This window comes from Heptranchias perlo, chromosome 3, assembly GCF_035084215.1.
Source record: "Heptranchias perlo isolate sHepPer1 chromosome 3, sHepPer1.hap1, whole genome shotgun sequence".
Taxonomy (NCBI): Eukaryota; Metazoa; Chordata; class Chondrichthyes; order Hexanchiformes; family Hexanchidae; genus Heptranchias; species Heptranchias perlo.
In genome coordinates this window covers 31,277,596-31,302,330 of record NC_090327.1, presented here as the reverse complement: position 1 = coordinate 31,302,330, position 24,735 = coordinate 31,277,596, and the positions used below count along the sequence as shown (strand labels likewise).

General features: G+C 48.7%; 1 protein-coding gene across 6 annotated transcripts in view; it reads left to right on the top strand.

Moving 5' to 3' along the window:
* The first annotated feature begins 4,597 nt into the window (after positions 1-4,597).
* The window catches only part of phf20l1 (PHD finger protein 20 like 1), a 119,143-nt gene continuing 99,005 nt past the window's right edge, over positions 4,598-24,735 (top strand). For all 6 annotated transcript variants that reach the window (XM_067978683.1, XM_067978672.1, XM_067978691.1 and 3 more), the window contains exons 1-4: positions 4,598-4,861; positions 8,642-8,731; positions 19,545-19,668; positions 22,038-22,209. In XM_067978683.1, coding sequence (XP_067834784.1) covers positions 19,586-19,668; positions 22,038-22,209 — 255 coding nt within the window. In that variant the 5' untranslated portion in view covers positions 4,598-4,861; positions 8,642-8,731; positions 19,545-19,585. The remainder of the gene's footprint in view (positions 4,862-8,641; positions 8,732-19,544; positions 19,669-22,037; positions 22,210-24,735) is intronic.

Below are 24,735 nucleotides of genomic sequence, written 5' to 3'. Positions count from 1 at the left end.
GCAGTGGTCCCAGCACCGACCCCTGGGGAACACCATTGAACACCTCCCTCCAGTCTGAAAAACCACCATTCATCACTATTCTGTTTCCTGTCCCTTAGCCAATTCTGTAACCATGTTCCTACTGCCCCCTTTATTCCATGGGCCGCAATCTTGATAATAACTCTACTGTGCGGCACTTTATCAAACGCTTTTTGAAAGTCCATATGCACCACATCAGCTGCATTGCCTTCATCTACCCTCTCTGTTACCTCATCAAAAAACTCTATCAGGTTAGTTAGACATGATTTGCCTTTAACAAATCCGTGCTGGCTTTCCCTAATCAATCCATCCTCGTCCAAGTGACTGCTAATTCTGTTCCAGATTATGGTTTCTAAAAGTTTCCCCACCACTGAGGTTAAATCGACTGGCCTATAGTTGCTGGGTTTATCCTTACACTCTTTTTTGAACAAGGGTATAACATATGCAATTCTCCAATCCTCTGGCACTACCCCCGTATCTATGGATATTTGGAAGATTATGGCCAGTCCCTCCGCAATTTCCACCCTTATTTCCCTCAGCCACCTAGGATGCACCTCATCAGGATCAGGAGATTTATCTACTTTAAGTACAGCCAGCCTTTCAAGTACCTCTTCTTTATCAATTTTTAGCCCATCCAGTATCTCAACTATATCTTCCTTTACTGAGCCTGTGGCCCATCTTCTTCCTTGGTAAAGACAGTTGCAAAGTACTCATTTAGTACCTCAGCCATGCCCTCTGCCTCCATGAGCAGATCTCCTTTATGGTCCCTAATTGCCCCCCCCCCCCTCTTACTACCTGTTTACTGTTTACATGCCTGTAGAAGACATTTGGATTCCCTTTTATGTTGGCCACCAGTCTATTTTCATACTCTCTTTTTGCCCCTCTTATTTCTTTTTTCACTTCCCCTCTGAACTTTCTACATTCAGCCTGGTTCTCACTCGTGTTATCAACCTGACATCTGTCATACGCCCCTTTTTTTCCATTTCATCTTATTCACTATCTCTTTTGTCATCCAGGGAGCTCTGGCTTTATTTGCCCGACCTTTCTGCCTCATGGGAATGTGCCTGGACCGTACCCCAACCATCTCCTCCTTAAAGGCCGCCCACTGTTCAATTACAGTTTTGCCTGCCAATCTTTGATTCCAATTTACCTGGGCCAGATCTGTCCTCATGCCATTGAAATTGGCCCTCCTCCAATTGAGTATTTTTACTTTAGAGTGGTCCCTGTCCTTTTCCATAGCTATTCTAAACCTTATGATACAATGATCACTGCTCCCTAAATGCTCTCCCACTGACACTTGCTCCACTTGGCCCAGCTCATTCCCTAGAACCAGGTCCAGCAATGCCTCCTTCCTCGTTGGGCCGGAAACGTGCTGGTTAAGAAAGTTATCCTGGACACATTTCAAAAATTCCTCCCCCTCTGTGCCCCTTATATTATTATTGTTATCCCAGTCTATATTAGGATAGTTGAAGTCCCCAGTTATCACTACTCTCTAGCTTTTGCACCTCTCTGTAATTTCCCTGCAAATTTGCTCCTCTATATCCTTCCCACTGGTTGGTGGCCTATAGAATACACCCAGTAGTGTAATGGTGCCTCTTTTATTTCTTAACTCTAACCAAATAGATTTTGTCCTTGACCCCTCCAGGACATCCTCTCTCTCCAGTACTGCAATATTGTCCTTAATCAATACTGCCACCCCTCCCTCCTTTCTTTCTTTCCCTATCTAATACCACATTGGAGTGCCAATGCATCGTCATCACAAAGTGATGAGATATGCGTTATCTCCAAAGAACAAAAAAAGGAGTAATGATAGAAACGTATGCTGCAATAACATTGTGAGGTCCAAAGTACATAGCAAATTGGAAAACATTCAGTGACAACTTGACTACATGATCCAATTTTAACTTAATTAGATTGAAAAGTGGCTACCAAAATGAATCACCTCATACTTCACTATATTGAATTTAATTTGCCATTTATATGCAAGTTTTGCCACTCTGCAAGCTTGTCTTCCTGTGTTTTGGTGCAGTCCTCCACATTATTAGCTATACCCCTTCCAATTTGGTATTATGTGCATAAGAACATAAGAAATAGAAGTAGGAGTAGGCCAGACAGCCCCTCAAGCCTGCTCCGCCATTCAATAAGATCATAGCTGATCTTCCGCCTCGACTCCACTTTCCCGCCTGATCCCTATATCCCTTGATTCCCTTAGGGTTCAAAAATCTATCAATCTTAGTCTTGAATATATTCAACGATTGAGTATCCACTGCGCTCTGGGGTAGAGAATTCCAAATATTCCTGACCCTCTGAGTGAAGAATTTCCCCCTCATCTCAGTCCTAAATGTCCGACCCCTTATCTTGAGACTATGTCCCATAGTTCTAGACTCTCCAGCCAAGGGGAAAATCCTCTCAGCATCTACCCTGTCAAGCCCTGTTAGAATCTTATAAGTTTCAATGAGATCACCTTTCATTATTCTAAACTCCAGACAGTATAGGCCCATTCTACTCAATCTTTCCTCAAGTGCATATTTCAACACCATACCTCCAGCACGGATCCTGGAGGGACAACACTTTCCACTTTCTGCCAGTCTGAGAAACTCACCTTAACTTCTATCCTCTGTTTCTGTTTTGTCGCCACTTAATGGATATTGGCCTAGAAATTGGATCGTGTTACGTGATTTATGGGCTCTTTCCACTCGGTAACAGCATCGGCTGCCATATTGGTAAAGGCTCCTCAGTCAGTGCGCCTGACACAGGTATTAGGCCCTATGCACATGCAAATAGGGGGGCCTACTACCTGTATAAGGCCCAATTGCAAATTTCAATTCCGCATGACCCCAGCATGCATTGCATCATTATACCAGCTGACAGGTATCCAGTCCTATATGGCAGGAGGGTTTCTGGGCTTCCACAACCCATATAATGAAGGTGGGGCCACCCTGGTACAAAGATGGTTATGGCCATGGAAGGAGCGTTTAGGTCGCGGCCTGTCAGACTGTTAATCAGCCTGTGAATCCTCCCACTTTTTCACAATTTTCTCCAATGGAAGAGTCTGAAGATATGAAAGCAACCATTTAATTTAATTCATTCCTGAAATGTGTGCATCAATGGCAAGGCCGACATTTATTGTCCATCCACAGTTGCCCTTTACAAGGTGGTGGTGGGCCTTCTTAAACCGCTGCAGTCTATGTGGTGAAGGTGCTCCCATAATGCTGATAAGTAGAATTGATCTCTAATCCCCATTTACTATCTTATATATGATCACCTTTCAGATGCATCCTTTCCAGGAGGAAAAGCCCATGTTTCTCCAGTCTTTCCTTATAATTCAGACCTCTGCTACTAGGAATCAATCCAGTGGCTCTTCTCTGCTCTGCCTCCAGCACTCTTATCTCAAGGTGCAATCTGCCAAGAGCACTGTACAATTTGATCAAGACCTCCTCTGACTTATAGTCTATTGTTTTGGCAATACAGTTCAACATTCTATTGTCTTTGGTGATCGCTGCTTCATTTTGGTTGGATGTTTTGGAGCTCCAAACTTTGTTCTAATGTGTTACCAATTGGACTTTTAATAACAAATGCTCTGAAAGGGATTGGGCTTGGTTTGATTTTCCCAACAGCCTGCCGAAATTCACTGGCAAAGCTCACGATATGAATAATGGGCCACATGGGCGAGGATTTTGAGGCGTGCCTGCGCCCTAGCAAGGAGCTCAATATCTTTGGGAAAGGAGGAAAGACTAGGGAACTGCTTTGGCCCCCACCCCCCAAGTTTTTTTTTATTCGTTCATGGGATGTGGACGTCGCTGGCAAGGCCAGCATTTGTTGCCCATCCCTAATTGCCCTTGAGAAGGTGGTGGTGAGCCGCCTTCTTGAACCGCTGCAGTCCGTGTGGTAAAGGTTCTCCCACAGTGCTGTTAGGAAGGGAGTTCCAGGATTTTGACCCAGTGACGATGAAGGAACAGTGATATATTTCCAAGTCGGGATGGTGTGTGACTTGGAGGGGGACGTGAAGGTGGTGTTGTTCCCATGTGCCTGCTGCTCTTGTCCTTCTAGGTGGTAGAGGTCGTGGGTTTGGGAGGTGCTGTTGAAGAAGCCTTGGCGAGTTGCTGCAATGCATCCTGTGGATGGTACACATTTCAGCCACGGTGCGCCAGTGGTGAAGGGAGTGAATGTTTAGGGTGGCGGATGGGGCGCCAATCAAGCAGGCAGCCCTATCCTGGATGGTGTCAAGCTTCTTGCATGTTGTTGGAACTGCACTCATCCAGGCAAGTGGAGATTATTCCATCACACTCCTGACTTGTGCCTTGTAGATGGTGGAAAGGCTTTGGGGAGTCAGGAGGTGAGTCACTCGCCACAGAATACCAAGCCTCTGACCTGCTCTTGTAGCCACAGTATTTATGTGTTATTATCCTTCAAAAGTGAAAGATATACATAAAGGCAACCCCCCCCCCCCCTTATCATTAAACAGCAGCGTCCTCAGCAACTTCACTCTTCATTCTCTCTCTCACTCCATCTCTCTCCTCACTCCCCGCCAGAACGTCCTGACGCACAGTGTACGCGATGGCGTCACGGGGAGCCCTCGGGGCAGGCGTGTACGTGAGGGTTGACGTCGCGGTGTTTTGAAAGGAGGAAGAAGAGAGAGAAAAAAGGAGTAGCGGCGGCAGCGGCGAGAGCGGGGGCTTCTGTGGGCGATTGATGGGCAGTAGAGGCCGTGCAGCCACCGCCAGGCCCGCTCCAAGCGCCAGCAACCGAGTTCGAAGGCAGCGAGGAGTCGGGAGCAGTGCTCGAGCCTCGGTCCCGAGAGCTGTGTGAGCGGGAGAGGCCGAGCGGAATATGAGGGGGGAAGGTAAGGCCTCAGCCAGCCTGGCTCAAGAGTCACAAATAGAGAGGCTGAGTGGGAGCACCAAGGAGACGGGGCACTCAGCATCCCACAGGATTACTTGCACAAAATCATACGCTACATGTAACAGTTGCATATTAAAATAAAATATATACGGCATATGATTTAAATTTTGTATGTGTATATATATATAAAAAAAATACAACTACTTGCTTGAAACCAGAAGGGTTTCTTACAGAAAATTACACCGTGTAAATAAGAGTGGAAAATATAAAACGAAATCTTGTGCTAATATACGTTACAGAGGAATGAAAGTACAGGATCATCTGGCTGATCCCAAAAATAAAATTATACTCGAAACAAAATGATCTATATCTGTTGGAAAATGCAAAATATGCTTGCAAATTTAAAATTGTACAGTGTATATGTATTTAATAAACCATTATATGGTGTATATACTGAAAAAAATAATGCACTTATATGCGCAAAAACATAAAAGGTGAACTGAAAAAAGAATATATTGTGGCGGAACTATTGCCTATAGAAAAAAAATGAATATACTGAATATGGAAAAATGTCATTATATGTGTGTGTGTGTATATATATATATATATATATATGCTTTAAACATTTTATGTACTGAAAAAACTTATTTATACTGTTAAAAATAAAATGGAGTTTTAGACAGGCTAGTAGATCTCCCATGTCATTGATCTCAGTAAGTTTGTGGATACGCTGCTTTATGATAGGATGTGATCACATATGTGCAGACTGTGTGGCCAGAGGTGACACGTGCATGATTGGACCCAAATATAAAGGGAAAAAATAATTGCCCAGAGATAAATCCGCAACAGAATTATTTGGCCACTACTAAACGTGTAATTTGTTACTTTTTTATGAATAAGATATTTCAACCATTCGGAATGTTTTTTGCCGTATTGACTTCACAAGTGCGATGGACACGTTGGATGTTTGACACTTTGTGATGGATAATTTTCCCACACCCTAAGGATGCCTGTTAGGTGCAAGACTTTGTTATACAGATGCATTTTTACTGGAAAAAAATGTACGTTTAGGAAACTGGAGAGAACTGTTTAAAAGGTTTTTAAGGACTATATACAGCAAGTCACTGGGCTGACTTTTTTTGATGGCTATAAATGGGATAAGAAGTGAATTGCTTGCCTTTTATTCATACTGACTGTGTTGGCACCTGTTGTTGAGTCCAGACTAGAGGCTGGGCAAGGAGTGAGATCGTGGCATGAGGTCTGTGATTTGCTTTCCTGATGATGCATCTGAGCAACCATATACTTCATAAGAATACCAAGAAGCATAGGGTTCCACAGATGACCAAATGTAATGCCCCTGCTGCAACTTCAGCTGACATCAACTAACTCATTCAAGACCAGAGATAGAACCTGGGATTTTCCCGATTTGCAGAACACTGGGTAATGCATTTACACGATGTAGACAGAAACAATTTTCATTAGAATTAGAACATAATAAATAGGAGCAGGGATAGGTCATATGGCCCCTCAAGCCTGCTCTGCCATTCAACAAGATCATGGCTGATCTTCTACCTCAACTTCACTTTCCTGCCCGATCCCTATATCCCTTGATTCCCTTAGTGTCCAAATATCTATTAACCTCAGTGTTAAATATACTCAACGACTGAGCATCCACAGCCCTTTGGGGTAGAGAATTCCAAAGATTCACAACCCTCTGAGTGAAGAAATTTTTCCTCATCTCGGTCCTAAATGGCCGACCCCTTACCTTGAGACAACGACCTCTAGTTCTAGGGAAACTAGCCAAGGGAAACAGTCTTTCAGCATCTACCATGTCAAGCCTTCTAAGAATTTTCAATTCTTCTAAGTCCAGAGAATATAGGCCCATTCTACTCAATCTCTCCTCATAGGACATCCCAGGAATCAACCCAGTGAACCTTTGATGGACCCCCGCAAAGGCAGGTATATCCTTAGGTAAGGAGACCAAAACTGTATACAGTATTCTAGGTGTGGTCTCACCAGAGCCCTATATAATTGCAGCAAGACGTCCTTACTCTTATACTCCAACCCCCTTGCAATAAAGGCTAACAAGCCATTTGCCTTCCTAATTGCTTGTTGTGCCTGCATGCTAACTTTCGGTGATTCGTGTACAAGAATACCCAAATCCCTCTGACTACCAACATTTCTTAGTGTCTCACCTTTTAAAAAATATTCTGCTTTTTTATTCTTCCTACCAAAGTGGATAATTTCATATTTTCCCATCTATCACCTTCTTGCCCACTTACTTAACCTGTCTATATTGCTTTGTAGCCTCTTTGCATCCTCGTCACAGCTTACTTTCCCATCTAGCTTTGTATCATCAGCAAACTTGATACATTTGGACCCCTCATCTAAGTCATTGCTGTAGTGAAGTTAGGCATTAATTTTAATGGGTAGGAGTATTGAAGAGAAGTGGACTGGTTTCTAGATCAAAAGTAGATAACTGTCCTTCTGTATGATGTTCTCTTAACTGTGTTTCTCCCCCCCCCCCCCCCCCCCCCCCGCTCCCATTTTCTCCTCTCTTGAAGGCAGTGATTTGTGCTAGAGTACATTTCCACGGTTTAGTACTTCGTGATCATTCTTGATGTACGTGTCTGGACCGTGACTGTTGTCAAGCTACTTAACCCTGGCGGCATCACAATCGAGCTTATTGTCCACATTTGAGCAGTTAATGTCAATAAATGTGGGTGATACATTTTGGTTTTAAATAAAATAATAATTATACCTAGGGGAAAACTGGGTGATGTGAAAGAGCAGATGGATTTGGGGGTTCGGATTCTTGATATGGACTCGAGATGCTGCTTTTAATAAGGCCGTTATATAAAATCTTAGTACAGTGTGCAGCTTTGAGCTCCACACTATAGGAAGAATGTTGAGGCAATAGAGCTGGTACAGTGCAGATTCTTGAGGATGCTGCCTGATATGAGGAAATACAAATACAAAGAAAGAGTTGAAAATTGGGTCTGTTTCTGTTAGAACAGAGGAGATTAAGGAATAATTTATTAGAGGTGTTTAAATTGATTAAGGAATGGGACAGAGTCTATGGAAACAGACTGTTTCCAGTGATTGAGGGGTCCAGCATGGAGGGACGCAGGCGAAAGAGATTTACAACTCAGAGTAGGAGAAACTTTTTTTTAACACGTAAGTTTTTGAGGCTGTGGAATGCATTACCAGAATTAGTGATTGTAGTAGAGAGACCATGTCAATATTTAAGAATAGGTTATATAGATGGTTGAAGGAAAGGAGAATAAAGAGATAGAAGGTAAGTTGTCAATTAGCTGGGATGATGATGATGAGTAGTGGTCTCCTGAAGCTTGCTTGATTATCTTGGGTGTTTGGAGAGGAATTTACCAGAGTTTTTGCTGAATTGGCCATGTGTTTTTTCCTGCGTTTTGTTTGTCTCTCAGGAGATTGCGTGGATAAGAGGTGGCTAAATGGTGTGAGTCATTGCATTGTATCTGGATGGGGTGGGTCAAACTGACCTGATGGTTTGTTGCATCCTTTTTTTTAATATGTTTGTGAGATATGAAATGACTCGCGTTATTGAGAGGAGCAGGTGAAATAGGGTGTGCATGGTTCAGGTACATTTAAATTAAAATTGTTTCAGTACGGCAAGTTGTTGCTTTCAGTGGAAAGTACAAATATTTGTAATTTGCTGATATTTCCACATTTGATTGTAATAATTATGGAATGATACCCTACAATAATTACATTTGTTAATTTGTAAAATAAAATTATTTTTTAGGGATGTCTTTCGACGTAACCAACTCCCACTGCTGCATTGATGTATGATGGAAAAAAAAATGTTCAATAGGAAATGAAGATAGAAGTACTGGTGAGTATAGTGGCCATCTTTACAGCAGTTCAGAGGGCAAAGGAACCATTGATGTGGTTATATTTGCTCTCCTGCCTTATGACACTCTGCAATTGGTGTTCCTAAACACACTCTTCTGATGCATGCAGTTGATCGGTTTCTCTTTAAGTGTCGAGCACCCTCTGTGCCCGTTGCTCTTGCTCTTGCTCTGGCTATGTCTTGTACATTCTTGATTTCTCTCTCCACATTTACCATTTCCTGTCTTTCTGTATGCTGCTTGGGATGTAAGGGCTCGCTTGTCTTTTCTATTGGAAGCAGAGGAAGGTACTGAGCTATGGGGGCAGAGCAGGGTAGTTTTAGATTACTTTAGCAAAAGTCAGCAGACATAATGGGCTGAAAGACCACCTTTTGTGCTGCAAAAAGTAGTTCTTTTTCTTTCTCTCTCTCACATAATAATTGGCCTGGAATTTGCTGCAATGGTGATATTGGTGACGAACACCATAAATTAGACTGTTGTGCTCCCCAATCCTCCAATGGCGAATTTATGCCACAATTTGCTGGAAAATTATTAGAATGTGCCGCATTGAGCAAAACGTTGGATTAGGAGTGGCACAGCCAATGGATAGTTAATTCACTTTGCTTGTAGATTTCTGCTGGATTTTCAACCTGCTTTATTGGATTATATCCGGCAGAAATTACTAAAAGGTATTGGCATAACAACAAAGATTATTAGGAATATAAGTTCTTCTGTAACTCTCACGCTGTATCAAGGTGCTATGGCTGGGAGCTGTGGATTTTAAGAAGAGTGTTGTACTTTACCACCGATTGATTGACATCAGAGAGCGATTTCAGAAGTAGTGCAGAAAACAGTCCCCCAAGAGACAAGTTCACTGTTTCAAGGATTACCCTTGTTTTATCGATTACGGTATCTAGTTGTGCGAGAAATATGAATAAATAACATTAGCCTTTGCATTACATTAAACCTTCAAAAATGTGGGCTCTGCTTTGATCAATCTGATCAAGAAAATTTAGAATTCAGATAGCAACTATTATAATGACCTGAAGCAATGTTAGAAGGTTGCGGGTTTAAATCCCACTCCAGGGACTTGAGCACATAATCTAGGCTGACTGTCCAGTGCTGCACTGTCGGAGGTGTTGTCTTTCGGATAAGACGTTAAACCGAGGCCACGTCTGCCCTCTCAGGTAGACGTAAAAGATCCCATGACACTATTTTGAAGAAGAGCGGGGGAGTTTGCCCCGATGTTATGGCCAATATTTATCCCTCAACCAACGTTACTTGGTCATTATCACATTGCTGTTTGTGGGACCTTGCTGTGCAGAAATTGGCTACTTTGATTTTTACAATACAACAGTTACTACACTTCAGAAGTACTTCATTGGCTGCAAAGCACTTTGGGAGTTATGAAAGGTGCTATATTTAAGAAGGATGGGAGAGATAAACCAGGAAATAATAGACCTATTAGTCTAATATCTGTTGTGGGAAGTTACTAGAATTTACCGTGAGGGACAGAGTGACTGAGCACTTAAATATGAACTGATCGGAGAGAGCCAGAATGGATTTATAACGGGTAAGTTATGTCTGTCTAATCTAGTTAAATTTTTTGAGGTGGTCAGTAATGTCAGAACATAAGAACATAAGAAATAGGAGCAGGAGTAGGCCATTCAGCCCCTCGAGCCTGCTCCGCCATTCAACAAGATCATGGAGTGATCTTCTACCTCAATGCCGTTTTCCTGCACTATCCCCATATCCTTGATGCCTTTAATATCTGGAAATCTATCGATCTCTGTTTTGAATGTACTCAATGACTGAGCCTCCACAGCCCTCTGGGGTAGAGAATTCCAAAGATTCACCACCCTCTGAGTGAAGAAATTTCTACTCATCTCAGTCCAAAATGGCCTACCCCTTATTTTGAGATGGTGACCCCTGGTTCTAGACTCCCCAGCCAGGGGAAACATCCTCCTTGCATCTACCCTGTCGAGCCCTGTAAGAATTTTGATTCTTTCAATGAGATCACCTCTCATTCTTTTAAACTCCAGAGAATACAGGCCCAGTCTACTCAATCTCGCTGCATAGGACAATCCCGCCATCCCAGAAATCAGTCTGGTGAACTTTCATTGCAGTTCCTCTATGGCAAGTATATCCTTTCATAGGAAAGGAGACCAAAATTGTTCACAATACTCCTCTCACCAAAGGCCCTGTATAATTGCAGTAAGACATCTTTACTCCTGTACTCAGATCCTCTTGTAATAAAGGCCAACATACCATTTGCCTTCCTAATTGCTTGCTGCACCTGCATGTTAGCTTTCAGTAACTCATGTATAAAGACACCCAGGTCCCTTTGAACATCAACATGTGGTAGATAAGGGAGTGTCCATGGATGTTATTTATATGGTCATCCACATTGGACCTAAGGAAATAGATCAGTGTATTTTCTAAATGGTGAGGAGCAGAGAGATTTTGGGGTCCCTGTACAGAAATCACTAATAACCAGTGGACAGGTACAAAAACTAGTGGACCGGGACTTCCAGAAAGCATTCAATAAAATTCCACACTAGAAAATGTTAGCAAAAATGAAAGCGCATGGAAATGGAGGTAATCTTTTGACATGGTTAGGAAATTGGTTAGAAGGTCGGAGATAAAGAGTAGGGATAATGGCTACATACTCCAATTGGCAGGATGTAATGTGTCCCCCAGGGGTCTGTACTTGGGCCTCAACTTTCCACCATACTTATCAATGACTTAGATGAAGGAATAGGGAGCCGTATATCCAAGTTTGCTGATGACGCTAAGTTAGTTGGCACAGTAAGTACTGTATATGGGAGATTAAAGTTGCAAAGGGACACTGATAGATTAAGTGAGTGGGCAAAACCGTGTGAGGTCATCCACTTAGGACCTAAGAAAGTAGATCAGTGTATTTTCTAAATGGTGAGGAGCAGAGAGATTTAGGGGTCCGTGTACAGAAATCACTAAAAACTAGTGGACAGGTACAAAAATAATTAAAATGGCTAATGGAATGTTAGCCTTTATCTCAAGGGGGCTGGAATACAAAGGGGTGAAAGTTATGCTACAGTTGTATATGATGTGGAGATGCCGGTGATGGACTGGGGTTAACAATTGTAAACAATTTTACAACACCAAGTTATAGTCCAACGATTTTATTTTTAATCCCACAAGCTTTCGGGGGCTTTCCCCTTCCTCAGGTGGTGTGGAAGTGACAATTTCGAATCCTTCACATTTTAAGATCACATAACAAAGCCTGGTGATTACTGCCCGTTGCCAAGGCAATCAGAGTGAGCAGACAGAAAGGTGTCATCTAAAAGGCCACTGAATATACAACCCCCCAAAAAAAAGAAAAAAAAAAGAGAGAGACAGAACGAAGACAGTCAATGACCCGTTATATTAAAAACAGATAACATTTGTTCGCTGGTGGGGTTACGTGTAGTGTGACATGAACCCAAGATCCCGGTTGAGGCCGTCCTCATGGGTGCGGAACTTGGCTATTAATTTCTGCTCGACGATTTTGTGTTGTCGTGTGTCTCGAAGGCCGCCTTGGAGTATGTTTACCCGAAGGTCGGTGGCTGAATGTCCATGACTGCTGAAGTGTTCCCCGACAGGGAGAGAACCCTCCTGTTTGGCGATTGTTGCGCGGTGTCCGTTCATCCGTTGTCGCAGCGTCTGCATGGTCTCGCCAATGTACCATGCTCTGGGGCATCCTTTCCTGCAACGTATGAGGTAGACAACGTTGGCCGAGTCACAGGAGTATGAACCGTGCACCTGGTGGGTGGTGTCCTCTCGTGTGATGGTGGTATCTGTGTCGATGATCTGGCATGTCTTGCAGAGGTTACCGTGGCAGGGTTGTGTGGTGTCGTGGACGCTGTTCTCCTGAAGGCTGGGTAATTTGCTGCGAACGATGGTTTGTTTGAGGTTGGGTGGCTGTTTAAAGGCGAGTAGTGGAGGTGTGGGGATGGCCATAGCGAGGTGTTCGTCATCATTGATGACATGTTGAAGGCTGCGGAGAACATGACGTAGTTTCTCCGTTCCGGGGAAGTACTGGACGACGAAGGGTACTCTGTTGGTTGCGTCCCGTGTTAGTCTTCTGAGGAGGTCTACACGATTTTTCGCTGTGGCCCGTCGGAACTGTCGATCGATGAGTTGAGCATCATATCCCGTTCTTACTAGGGCGTCTTTCAGCGTCTGTAGGTGTCCATCGCGTTCCTCCTCGTCTGAGCAGACCCTGTGTATTCGCAGGGCCTGTCCATAGGGGATGGCCTCTTTGACGTGGTTAGGGTGGAAGCTGGAAAAGTGGAGCACGCCATCAAAGCTCTCAAGACCAACCGCAACATCGTCATCAAACCAGCGGACAAAGGAGGAGCCATCGTCATACAGAACAGAACGGACTATTGCAAAGAAGCATACCGACAACTGGACAACCAGGAACACTACAGACGGTTACCCGCAGACCCGACCAAAGAACACCCCCATCAGCTCAACAAACTGATCAAGACCTTCGATCCAGACCTTCAAAACATCCTACGCACTCACATCCCACGTACTCCCCGCGTGGGAGACTTCTACTGCCTCCCAAAGATACACAAAGCCAACACACCCGGACGTCCTATCGTATCAGGCAGTGGAACCCTGTGTGAGAACCTCTCTGGATACATCGAGGGCATCCTGAAACCCATCGTGCAGGGAACCCCCAGCATCTGTCGCGACACTACAGACTTTCTACAAAAACTCAGTACCCACGGACTTGTTGAACCAGGAACACTTCTCACCACGATGGACGTCTCGGCACTCTACACCAGTATCCCCCACGATGACGGCATCGCTGCGACAGCATCAATACTCAACACCAACAACAGCCAATCTCCAGACGCCATCCTACAACTCATCTGCTTCATCCTGGATCACAATGTCTTCACCTTCAATAACCAGTTCTTTACCCAAACACACGGAACAGCCATGGGGACCAAATTCGCACCCCAATACGCCAACATTTTCATGCACAAGTTCGAGCAGGACTTCTTCACTGCACAGGACCTCCAACCAACACTATACACCAGATACATCGACGACATTTTCTTTCTATGGACCCACGGTGAGGAATCACTAAAGAGACTACACGATAACATCAACAAGTTCCATCCCACCATCAAGCTCACCATGGACTACTCCTCAGAATCAGTTTCTTTCTTGGACACACGAATCTCCATCAAAGACGGGCACCTCAGCACCTCACTCTACCGCAAGCCCACGGACAATCTCACAATGCTCCACTTTTCCAGCTTCCACCCTAACCACGTCAAAGAGGCCATCCCCTATGGACAGGCCCTGCGAATACACAGGGTCTGCTCAGACGAGGAGGAACGCGATGGACACCTACAGACGCTGAAAGACGCCCTAGTAAGAACGGGATATGATGCTCGACTCATCGATCGACAGTTCCGACTGGCCACAGCGAAAAATCGCGTAGACCTCCTCAGAAGACTAACACGGGACGCAACCAACAGAGTACCCTGCGTCGTCCAGTACTTCCCCGGAGCGGAGAAACTACGTCATGTTCTCCGCAGCCTTCAACATGTCATCAATGCTATGGCCATCCCCATACCTCCACTACTCGCCTTTAAACAGCCACCCAACCTCAAACAAACCATCGTTCGCAGCAAATTACCCAGCCTTCAGGAGAACAGCGTCCACGACACCACACAACCCTGCCACGGTAACCTCTGCCAGATCATCGACACAGATACCACCATCACACGAGAGGACACCACCCACCAGGTGCACGGTTCATACTCCTGTGACTCGGCCAACGTTGTCTACCTCATACGTTGCAGGAAAGGATGCCCCAGAGCATGGTACATTGGCGAGACCATGCAGACGCTGCGACAACGGATGAACGGACACCGCGCAACAATCGCCAAACAGGAGGGTTCTCTCCCTGTCGGGGAACACTTCAGCAGTCATGGACATTCAGCCACCGACCTTCGGGTAAACATACTCCAAGGCGGCCTTCGAGACACACGACAACGCAAAATCGTCGAGCAGAAATTAATAGCCAAGTTCCGCACCCATGAGGACGGCCTCAACCGGGATCTTGGGTTCATGTCACACTACACGTAACCCCACCAGCGAACAAATGTTATCTGTTTTTAATATAACGGGTCATTGACTGTCTTCGTTCTGTCTCTCTTTTCCTTTTTTTTTCTTTTTTTTTCTTTTTCTTTTTTTCCTTTTTTCTTTTTTTTGGGGGGTTGTATATTCAGTGGCCTTTTAGATGACACCTTTCTGTCTGCTCACTGTGATTGCCTTGGCAACGGGCAGAAATCACCAGGCTTTGTTATGTGATCTTAAAATGCGACGGATTCGAAATTGTCACTTCCACACCACCTGAGGAAGGGGAAAGCCCCCGAAAGCTTGTGGGATTAAAAATAAAATCGTTGGACTATAACTTGGTGTTGTAAAATTGTTTACAACAGTTGTATAAAGCATTGGTTAGACTGCATCTAGAGTACTGCGTTCAGCTTTGGGCACTGCACCTCAAGAAGGATATTTTGGCCTTGGAGGGAATGCAGCGCAGATTCACCAGAATGATACTGGGGTTTAGAGCGTCAAATTATGAGGAAAGGTTGCATAGATTAGGCTTGTATTCCCTCGAGTACAGAAGATTAAAGACTGATCTAATTGAGGATTTTAAGATGGTTAAAGGAAATGACAATTTCTCTCTATCTGGACTATTTCCTCTGGTGGAGGAGTCCAGCACAAGGAGGCAAAACTTGAAAGTTAGAGCTAGGTTGTTCAGGGGTGATGTCAGGAAGCACTTCTTCACTCAAAGCGTAGTGGAAATCTGGAAAAATCTCGACCAAAAAGCTGTTGAGGCTAGGTCAATTGGAAAAATTCAAAACTGAGATTGATAGATTTTTGTTAGGTAAGGGTACATATGGAACCAAGGCGGATAAATGGAGTTAAAGTACACTTCAGCCATGATCTCATTGAATGGCGGAGCAGGCTTGAGGAGCTGAATGGCCCACTCCTGTTCCTATATAAATGCAAGTCTTTCTTTTAAATAGATTCCTATTATAATTCCTGTATACACAGCCCACGAGTGCCATTCTGCAATGAATTCAGTGGCTTTAGTGCAGTAAACTAGATCTTGCAGTTGATTTTTAATGGGGATGGAGCTAAGATAATTAGCTGTTCAACTGTTTCAACGAGGGAAACAGCTGAGCAGCGCAAAAGTCTCAGGAAATTATCGAGTCATATAGATACTGGTTGAAGTTGCTTGCGTCGTAATTACCTGGGAGTTGTGCACCGTTGATGCACCATCACTGCTGCAAATCTCCAGGAAATTCCAGGCCTGTTCTGCTCACTATTCAAATTCACTGTGAGTTTACTGGCACCACATCATCGAAATTAGTGCCTTCAATGCTTATTTTATTAAATAAGAACAGGGTAAATGAGCTTGACAAAAATGAATTGCTGTATCGATTACCAGAATGTCTGTTCAGATTTGGAGCTTTGTATCCTGCCCAGTGCTTGGAGACTTGTTTGAATTTGCTGGAGGTGCATTAAATTCTGGTACGCCGTGGTTTCTCTTTACTTTTTTTACCTCTTGCTTTCTCTCCCTTACTCTCTGACCCGGCCGCCCTCCCGCCCCCGCCCTCTCCCTCCCTCCCGGCCGCCCTCCTTCCCTCCCTCCTCCCGGCCGCCCTCCCCTCCCTCCCTCCGCGCCCTCCCTCCGCCGCCCTCCCTCCCTCCCTCCCTCCCTCCCTCCCGGCCGGCCGCCCTCCCTCCCTCCCTCCCTCCCGGCCGCCCTCCCTCCCGGCCGCCCTCCCTCCCGGCCGCCCTCCCTCCCGGCCGCCCTCCCTCCCGGCCGCCCTCCCTCCCGGCCGCCCTCCCTCCCGGCCGCCCTCCCTCCCGGCCGCCCTCCCTCCCGGCCAGCCCTCCCTCCCTCCCGCCCTCCCTCCCTCCCTCCTCCCTCCCGGCCGCCCTCCCTCCCTCCCTCCCTCCCGGCCGCCCTCCCTCCCGGCCGCCCTCCCTCCCGGCCGCCCTCCCTCCCGGCCGCCCTCCCTCCCGGCCGCCCTCCCTCCCGGCCGCCCTCCCTCCCGGCCGCCCTCCCTCCCGGCCGCCCTCCCTCCCGGCCGCCCTCCCTCCCGGCCGCCCTCCCTCCCGGCCGCCCTCCCTCCCGGCCGCCCTCCCTCCCTCCCGGCCGCCCTCCCTCCCTCCCTCCCGGCCGCCCTCCCTCCCTCCCTCCCGGCCGCCCTCCCTCCCTCCCTCCCGGCCGCCCTCCCTCCCTCCCTCCCGGCCGCCCTCCCTCCCTCCCTCCCGGCCGCCCTCCCTCCCTCCCTCCGGCCGCCCTCCCTCCCTCCCTCCCGGCCGCCCTCCCTCCCTCCCTCCCGGCCGCCCTCCCTCCCTCCCTCCCGGCCGCCCTCCCTCCCTCCCTCCCGGCCGCCCTCCCTCCCTCCCTCCCGGCCGCCCTCCCTCCCTCCCTCCCGGCCGCCCTCCCTCCCTCCCTCCCGGCCGCCCTCCCTCCCTCCCTCCCGGCCGCCCTCCCTCCCTCCCTCCCGGCCGCCCTCCCTCCCTCCCTCCCGGCCGCCCTCCCTCCCTCCCTCCCGGCCGCCCTCCCTCCCTCCCTCCCGGCCGCCTCCCTCCCTCCCTCCCGGCCGCCCTCCCTCCCTCCCTCCCGGCCGCCCTCCCTCCCTCCCTCCCGGCCGCCCTCCCTCCCTCCCTCCCGGCCGCCCTCCTCCCTCCCTCCCGGCCGCCCTCCCTCCCTCCCTCCCGGCGCCCTCCCTCCCTCCCTCCCGGCCGCCCTCCCTCCCTCCCTCCCGGCCGCCCTCCCTCCCTCCCTCCCGGCCGCCCTCCCTCCCTCCCTCCCGGCCGCCCTCCAAGCCTCCCTCCCGGCCGCCCTCCAAGCCTCCCTCCCGGCCGCCCTCCAAGCCTCCCTCCCGGCCGCCCTCCAAGCCTCCCTCCCGGCCGCCCTCCAAGCCTCCCTCCCGGCCGCCCTCCAAGCCTCCCTCCCGGCCGCCCTCCAAGCCTCCCTCCCGGCCGCCCTCCAAGCCTCCCTCCCGGCCGCCCTCCAAGCCTCCCTCCCGGCCGCCCTCCAAGCCTCCCTCCCGGCCGCCCTCCAAGCCTCCCTCCCGGCCGCCCTCCAAGCCTCCCTCCCGGCCGCCCTCCAAGCTCTCACCTCCCCGGCCGCCCTCCAAGCCTCCTCCCGGCCGCCCTCCAAGCCTCCCTCCCGGCCGCCCTCCAAGCCTCCTCCCGGCCGCCCTCCAAGCCTCCCTCCCGGCCGCCCTCCAAGCCTCCCTCCCGGCCGCCCTCCAAGCCTCCCTCCCGGCCGCCCTCCAAGCCTCCCTCCCGCCGCCCTCCAAGCCTCCCTCCCGCCGCCCTCCAAGCCTCCCTCCCGGCCGCCCTCCAAGCCTCCTCCCGGCCGCCCTCCAAGCCTCCCTCCCGGCCGCCCTCCAAGCCTCCCTCCCGGCCGCCCTCCAAGCCTCCCTCCCGGCGCCCTCCAAGCCTCCCTCCCGGCCGCCCTCCAAGCCTCCCTCCCGGCCGCCCTCCAAGCCTCCCTCCCGCCGCCCTCCCTCCCTCCCTCCGGCCGCCCTCCCTCCCTCCCTCCCGGCCGCCCTCCCTCCCTCCCTCCCGGCCGCCCGCCCTCCCTCCCTCCCGGCCGCCCGCCCTCCCTCCCTCCCGGCCGCCCGCCCTCCCTCCCTCCCGGCCGCCCGCCCTCCCTCCCTCCCGGCCGCCCGCCTCCCTCCCTCCCGGCCGCCCGCCCTCCCTCCCTCCCGGCCGCCCGCCCTCCCTCCCTCCGGCCGCCCGCCCTCCCTCCCTCCCGGCCGCCCGCCCTCCCTCCCTCCCGGCCGCCCGCCCTCCCTCCCTCCCGGCCGCCCGCCCTCCCTCCCTCCGGCCGCCCGCCCTCCCTCCCTCCCGGCCGCCCGCCCTCCCGGCCGCCCGCCCTCCTCCCTCCCGGCCGCCCCGCCCTCCCTCCCTCCCGGCCGCCCGCCCTCCCTCCCTCCCTCCCGGCCGCCCGCCGCCCTCCCTCCCTCCCTCCCGCCGCCCTCCCTCCCTCCCTCCCTCCCGGCCGCCCGCCCTCCCTCCCTCCCTCCCTCCCGGCCGCCCGCCCTCCCCTCCCTCCCTCCCTCCCGGCCGCCCGCCCTCCCGGCCGCCCTCCCTCCCTCCCTCCCTCCCTCCCGGCCTCCCTCCCTCCCTCCCTCCCTCCCTCCCTCCCTCCCGGCCGCCCTCCCTCCCTCCCTCCCGCCCGCCCTCCCTCCCTCCCTCCCTCCCTCCCTCCCGGCCTCCCTCCCTCCCTCCCTCCCGCCCTCCCTCCCGGCCTCCCTCCCGGCCTCCCTCCCGGCCTCCCTCCCGGCCTCCCTCCCGGCCTCCCTCCCGGCCTCCCTCCCTCCCTCCCTCCCGCCGCCCGCCCTCCCCCATGTTTTAAGTTCCTCATCCTTTTTTAAAAAAACCCTTGATGACCTTGCCCTCACGTTATATTCAACTTCCCCACATCCACCGTAATTTGTCTGTCCTTTTGTGTGTCCTCTCCTGTCATCCCACCATTGGGAGAAATTTTGGCCCCACTGTCTGCAGCTCCCTCCCTGAACCTTTCGTGTTTCCACTTCTGGCTTAAAAAGCTCTAAATGTACTTTTTCGACCAGGCTTTTGGTCACCGTTCCTGATCATTGCTGCCTGCCATCCAAATAATCCCAGCCTTCTTCAGATTTAGCTCTCGACCTCCTTGCACACTGCATTTGATTATGCTTTCAAGGGAAATGAAAGCTCAACAAGTTACTAAATGAAATGTTTCTCTTTCCTTAGGCAGTAGAAAAGGGTGATTAATAAAAGGAGGAAAGATAAGGATGAGCAGAAATCCCCCAAGTCGGCCAGGAATTGTGTTTGAGGTGGGAGCTCGTTTGGAGGCCCAGGATTATCTGCAGAAATGGTACGTTTTTTCTATTACATTTCCATTTGTATCTAAATGTGAATTTTCTGCAAAACTGGATTCAATGCAGCTCAGACTAATGAAATTAAATTTTTCTTTATCTGTGAGGGTCCTTTTGACAATCTTAATCCGGGTTCAAACATCCCCTAAATTGGTAGCTGTTAGCACTAAATTTGGCAATCGTTCTCAGAGACCAATAGACAACTGGTGTGAAAAACTGCATTGTGAGTGCTTTTCGGAGGCTAAGACTCAGGTACACTGTTAAGAGCAGAGTTGGAGGGGTTTACAGTGCGTCATACTTTGGTACCTCTGACGTTGACGCCAGGCATCCAAAATGGAAAGTGTACTATTCCCCAGCTTCCCTTACCTGGATCAGCAGGTTAAAAGCATTGACAAATAAATTCCTCCTGCATTGGCCCTATTGCTTACAGTCATGGACAAGAAACAAATAGGCGCACTTCTACTGTTTGCGATGTCTGGGTTGTGTGTGCTCAGTCAAGCACGTGCCTTCTATTTTAGAGTGTAGGTACTAATGGCATTAATACAGCGATCTCACTGAGTGGGACGTGCCTCATCAAATTTGGAATGACGAGTAACTTGGGCAGTTCATGAACATTAGGAGCAAGTCCAGACTAAATTGCTCCCTTAAGCTCTCAGCCAGCTGTTTGCCCCTTATACTTGAGTATATATAGTATATTTAAAAAAAATAATTCTCAGGATATAGGCGTCACTGGCAAAATCGGTATTTATTGCCAATCCCTAGTTACCCTTGAGAAGGTGGTGGTGGGCTGCCGCCTTGATTCGCTGCCGTCCATGTGGTGCTCCCATGGTGCTGTTAGGTAGAAAGTCCAGGATTTGACTCAACGACAATGTAGGAACGGCGATATATATCGAAGTCTGGATGGTCTGTGACTGGAATGCTAACATAGAGGTGGTGGTGTTCCATGCTGCCCTTGTCCTTCTAGATGGTGGAGGTCACAGGTTGGGAGGTGGTGCCGAAGAAGCCTTGGGAGTTTCTGCAGTGCATCTGCAGATATCACACAAGACAGCCACGGTGCGCCAGTGGCGGCAGGAGTGAATGTTTAAGCTGGTGGACGGGGTGCTGATCAAGCGAATTGCTTTGTTCTAGGTGGTATCGAGCTTCTTGAGTGTTGTTGCAGCTGTGCACATCCAGGCAAGTGGAGAGTATCCCATTACATTCCTGACTTGTGCCTTGTAGGTGGGGGGAGAAGCTTTGGACAGTCAGGAGGTGAGCCACTCACCGCAGAATACCCAACCTCTAACCTGCTCCAGCAGCCACGGCATTTTGTGGCTGGTCCAGTTGAGTTCCTGGTCAACGCTGACCCCCAGGATGTTGATGGTGGGAGATTCGGCGAAGATTGTCAATGGTAGAGTGTTAGGTTCTCTTCTTGGAGCTCCTGGGGCTGAAATAATTAACCTTCAACAGCCACAACCATCTTTCTTTGTGCATGGTATGACTCCAGCCACTGGAGAGTTTCTCCTTGATCCCCATTGACTTCAGTTTTACTATTATAGGATGACCCCCACCCCCCAACCTAATTTCTGAGACCAGGGTCAGCATTGCAAAGTTTAGAGCCATCAAAATTCTCACCTTCATGTACGTTGGCGTCTCTGTTTCCGGATACAAAATACCCCCACTGCTTTTCATCCCAATAAGGAAATAAGTTTCTGGTCTTACACAGGAACATATAATGCCAGTTATGAATGTAATGCCATTATGGAGGGACTGAAGGTGAAAGAACAATTCATGGTAATGCAGGTCCTAAAGGTTTTTTCCCTCCTCTCTCGAGGCACTGACTCATGCAAGGATAGTTTCCATGGATGCCGGCTGCCCTCTGGTCCATTTCCCAATATGGTTGTTGTTCATGTGTGCGGCCAGCAGTAATTTTTCACGGGTTGTTTAACTGTGAGGCGCATGGCACTTAAGCTTGATCCTGTCATTATTCCATGTCCTCCTGTCATCATTCCATGTCTGTATAGGCACCCTTTTCCAGCACAGGTCACGGGATTGTGATCTGGAGAGGACTTATTTTTATTCCCTTTTGCCTAGCTTGGGGCGGCTAAGGCCAATTGTGTCACTACTATTGCCCCAATTGAGCTCCGTTAATTTAGAATGACAAGGGATCGAGCCTGGGATCTTTTGGTCTGTATGTCAATAGTGCTATTCCAAGCGATGCATTTACTCATTGGGCTATTGTGAGAGCTCAAGATTTGAAGGTCTATGGCTACCCTGTGATTAAAACTACAATCTCTATCGGAAGAAGATTATCAAAAAAATCGCCTTTGCATTGGTTCACTTCATAATTAGCAAACTATTTGTCTTCCCTTTTCCTTTGTATCACCTGAAGGTATACATCACGAATTGAAAAGATTGACTATGAGGAAGGGAAGATGCTGATCCACTTTGAGAGATGGAGCCATCGGTACGATGAATGGATTTACTGGGATAGTCATCGCCTACGAACTCTGGAGGGTCAGTCAGTACAAAGAGAAGCACTCAAAGATGATGAAGAGATTACAGTGAGTGAAAAGTATTTTTTGTTATCATCAATGGGAAAACTCTTGCTAAAGATTGTTTATTGTAGACCAGAATTTGTTTTGGAAATAGTTGCCTCTCTTTCTCCCCCACTTTTCCTCAATCTTACAATGGTCAAAAAAAAAAATCCGGAATGACTTAGAAAACACAAGGTAACTGTTCTAGTGCTGGTTCTCAGACCTGCAATGGAATCCTTTTCTGATTGGCAGGAGTGTGAGCACCACCTCAAAATGGTGGAAGATACGCCCCATCCTCTTCTCTTCTCTTCCCTTCCCCCCTGCTTCTGCTGAATTCTCATTAATGTCAACTACGTGGTGGGGGTGGTGGAAGGGAATGTAAATGTCATGCCTGATTAGCCAACTTGGAAGCAATAAATACCAACTTTGGCACAGGTGATCCAGGAAAAACAGAAGAAACAGAATTTTGAAAAAGGTTTTATAGTAACACCTTGATAGACTAGGAGAGAAAATCCCAAGGGAGTCACTCTGGAGTGCTATTGCGCAACATTAGAGGAGATCCGGGAGGAATTTGCCTCTTTATTTTGTGTTCTCGAATACTCTCATGAGCTATTTCACTGTCTCCACTTTGTACCTGTATCTCTCTGTCTCCACATGTTGCTGCCTATCGCTCTTTCTCTCTGTGACTTTCTTTTCCTCTTGCTCGTATGTACTCTTGTCTCCCTCTCTAGTTTTCTCTGTCAGCCTCTCAATCTTTGTCTCCGTGTCCTATTTCTGTGTCTGTCTTTCTCTCACTTGCACGCGCACGCGCTCTCTCGTATCAGCTTAGCTCTGTGGTAGCACTCTCACTCTGAGTCAGAAGGACAGGAATTGAGCCCACTCGGGGGACTTGAGCACAAACTTAAGGCTGACACTTCAGTGCAGTAATGAGAGGGTGCTGCATTGTCAAAGTTGCCATCTTTTGGACCTGATTTTAAACTGAGACTGCATCTGCTTGTTCAGGTGGACAAAAAAAATCCCATGGCATGGAAATCCGTTGTTTCCAGTGGTGTGCTCAGTGTTGGGTCCCTTGCTGTTTGTGGTATATATTAATGATTTGCACTTGCATGCAGGGGGCATGATTGGCAAATTTACAGACGACACAAAAATTGGCCGTGTAGTTGATAGTGAAGAGGATAGCTGTAGAATCCAAGAAGATATCAATGGGTTGGTGGAGTGAGCGGAAAAGTGACAAATGGAGTTCAACCCGGAGAAGTGTGATGTAATGCACTTGGGGAGGGCAAACAGTAAAAGGGAATACGCAGTAAACGGGAATCTATTAAGGGGGTAGAGGAAGTGAGGGACCTTGGAGTGCATTCGCACGGGTCCCTGAAGGTGGCAGTACAGGTTGATAAGGTTGTGAAGAAGGCATACGGAATGCTCTCCATTATTAGCCAAGGTATAGAATACAAAAACAGGGATGTAATGAAGGAACTGTATAAAATGCTGGTAAGGCCACAGCTGGAGTATTGTGTGCAGTTCTGGTCACCACATTACGGGAAGGACGTGATTGCTCTGGAGAGAGTGCAGAGAAGATTTACAAGAATGTTGCCAGGGCTTGAAAATTGCAGCTACGAGGAGAGATTGGATAGGCTGGGGTTGTTTTCCTTGGAGCAGAGGAGGCTGAGGGGAGACTTGATTGAGGTGTACAAAATTATGAGGGGCCTAGATAGAGTAGACAGGAAGTACCTGTTTCCCCTAGCGGAGAGTTCAAGAACTAGAGGACATAGATTTAAGCTGATTGGCGGAAGGATTAGAGGGGACATGAGGAAAAACTCTTTTACCCAGAGGGTGGTGGGTGTATGGAATTCGCTGCCCGAATTGGTGGTAGAGGCAGGGACCCTCAACTCTTTTTAAAAAGTACCTGGACCTGCACTTAAAGTGCTGTAAGCTGCAGGGCTACAGACCGGGTGCTGGAAGATGGGATTAGAATGGGCATCTGGTTGTTCTTTGAGCCGGCGCGGACACGACTGGCCGAATGGCCCCCTCCTGTATCTTTTCTGTGGTTCTTTGGCATGATTTGAAGACGACCAGGGAAGTTCGACTGGTGGCCTGACCAACACCATCAAAGCAGATAAACTTGTCATTTATCTTTGCTGTCTGCAAATTGGCTGCAGTGTTTGCCTACTTAACAGTGACTACATTTCAAAAATAATTAATTGGCTGTGAAGCGCTTTTGAATATTCTGATGACATGAAACCCGCTATATAAATACAAGTCTCTCTCTCTGCCTTGCATTCTGTGTGCGTTTCTCTGAGTGTCTCTGTCTTTTGTGCTCTCACGTAATCTGCCTCAGCCCCTCCATCCCTCTCTGCCCTGCTTTCCCTCTCCGTCCTCGTCCTCTCTTTGTCTCCCTCTCTCTTTCTGCACCCCCCACCTTTTCTCATTGTTTCTGTCTGCTGGCCTCCCCTCTTTCGTTCAGCGAGAGAGCGAGATAGATACTGAAGGAAATATCACATGGCATTTCACAGGCATGATCAGGAATTGGGAGAAAGGGTTAGGAGCATTTGAAGG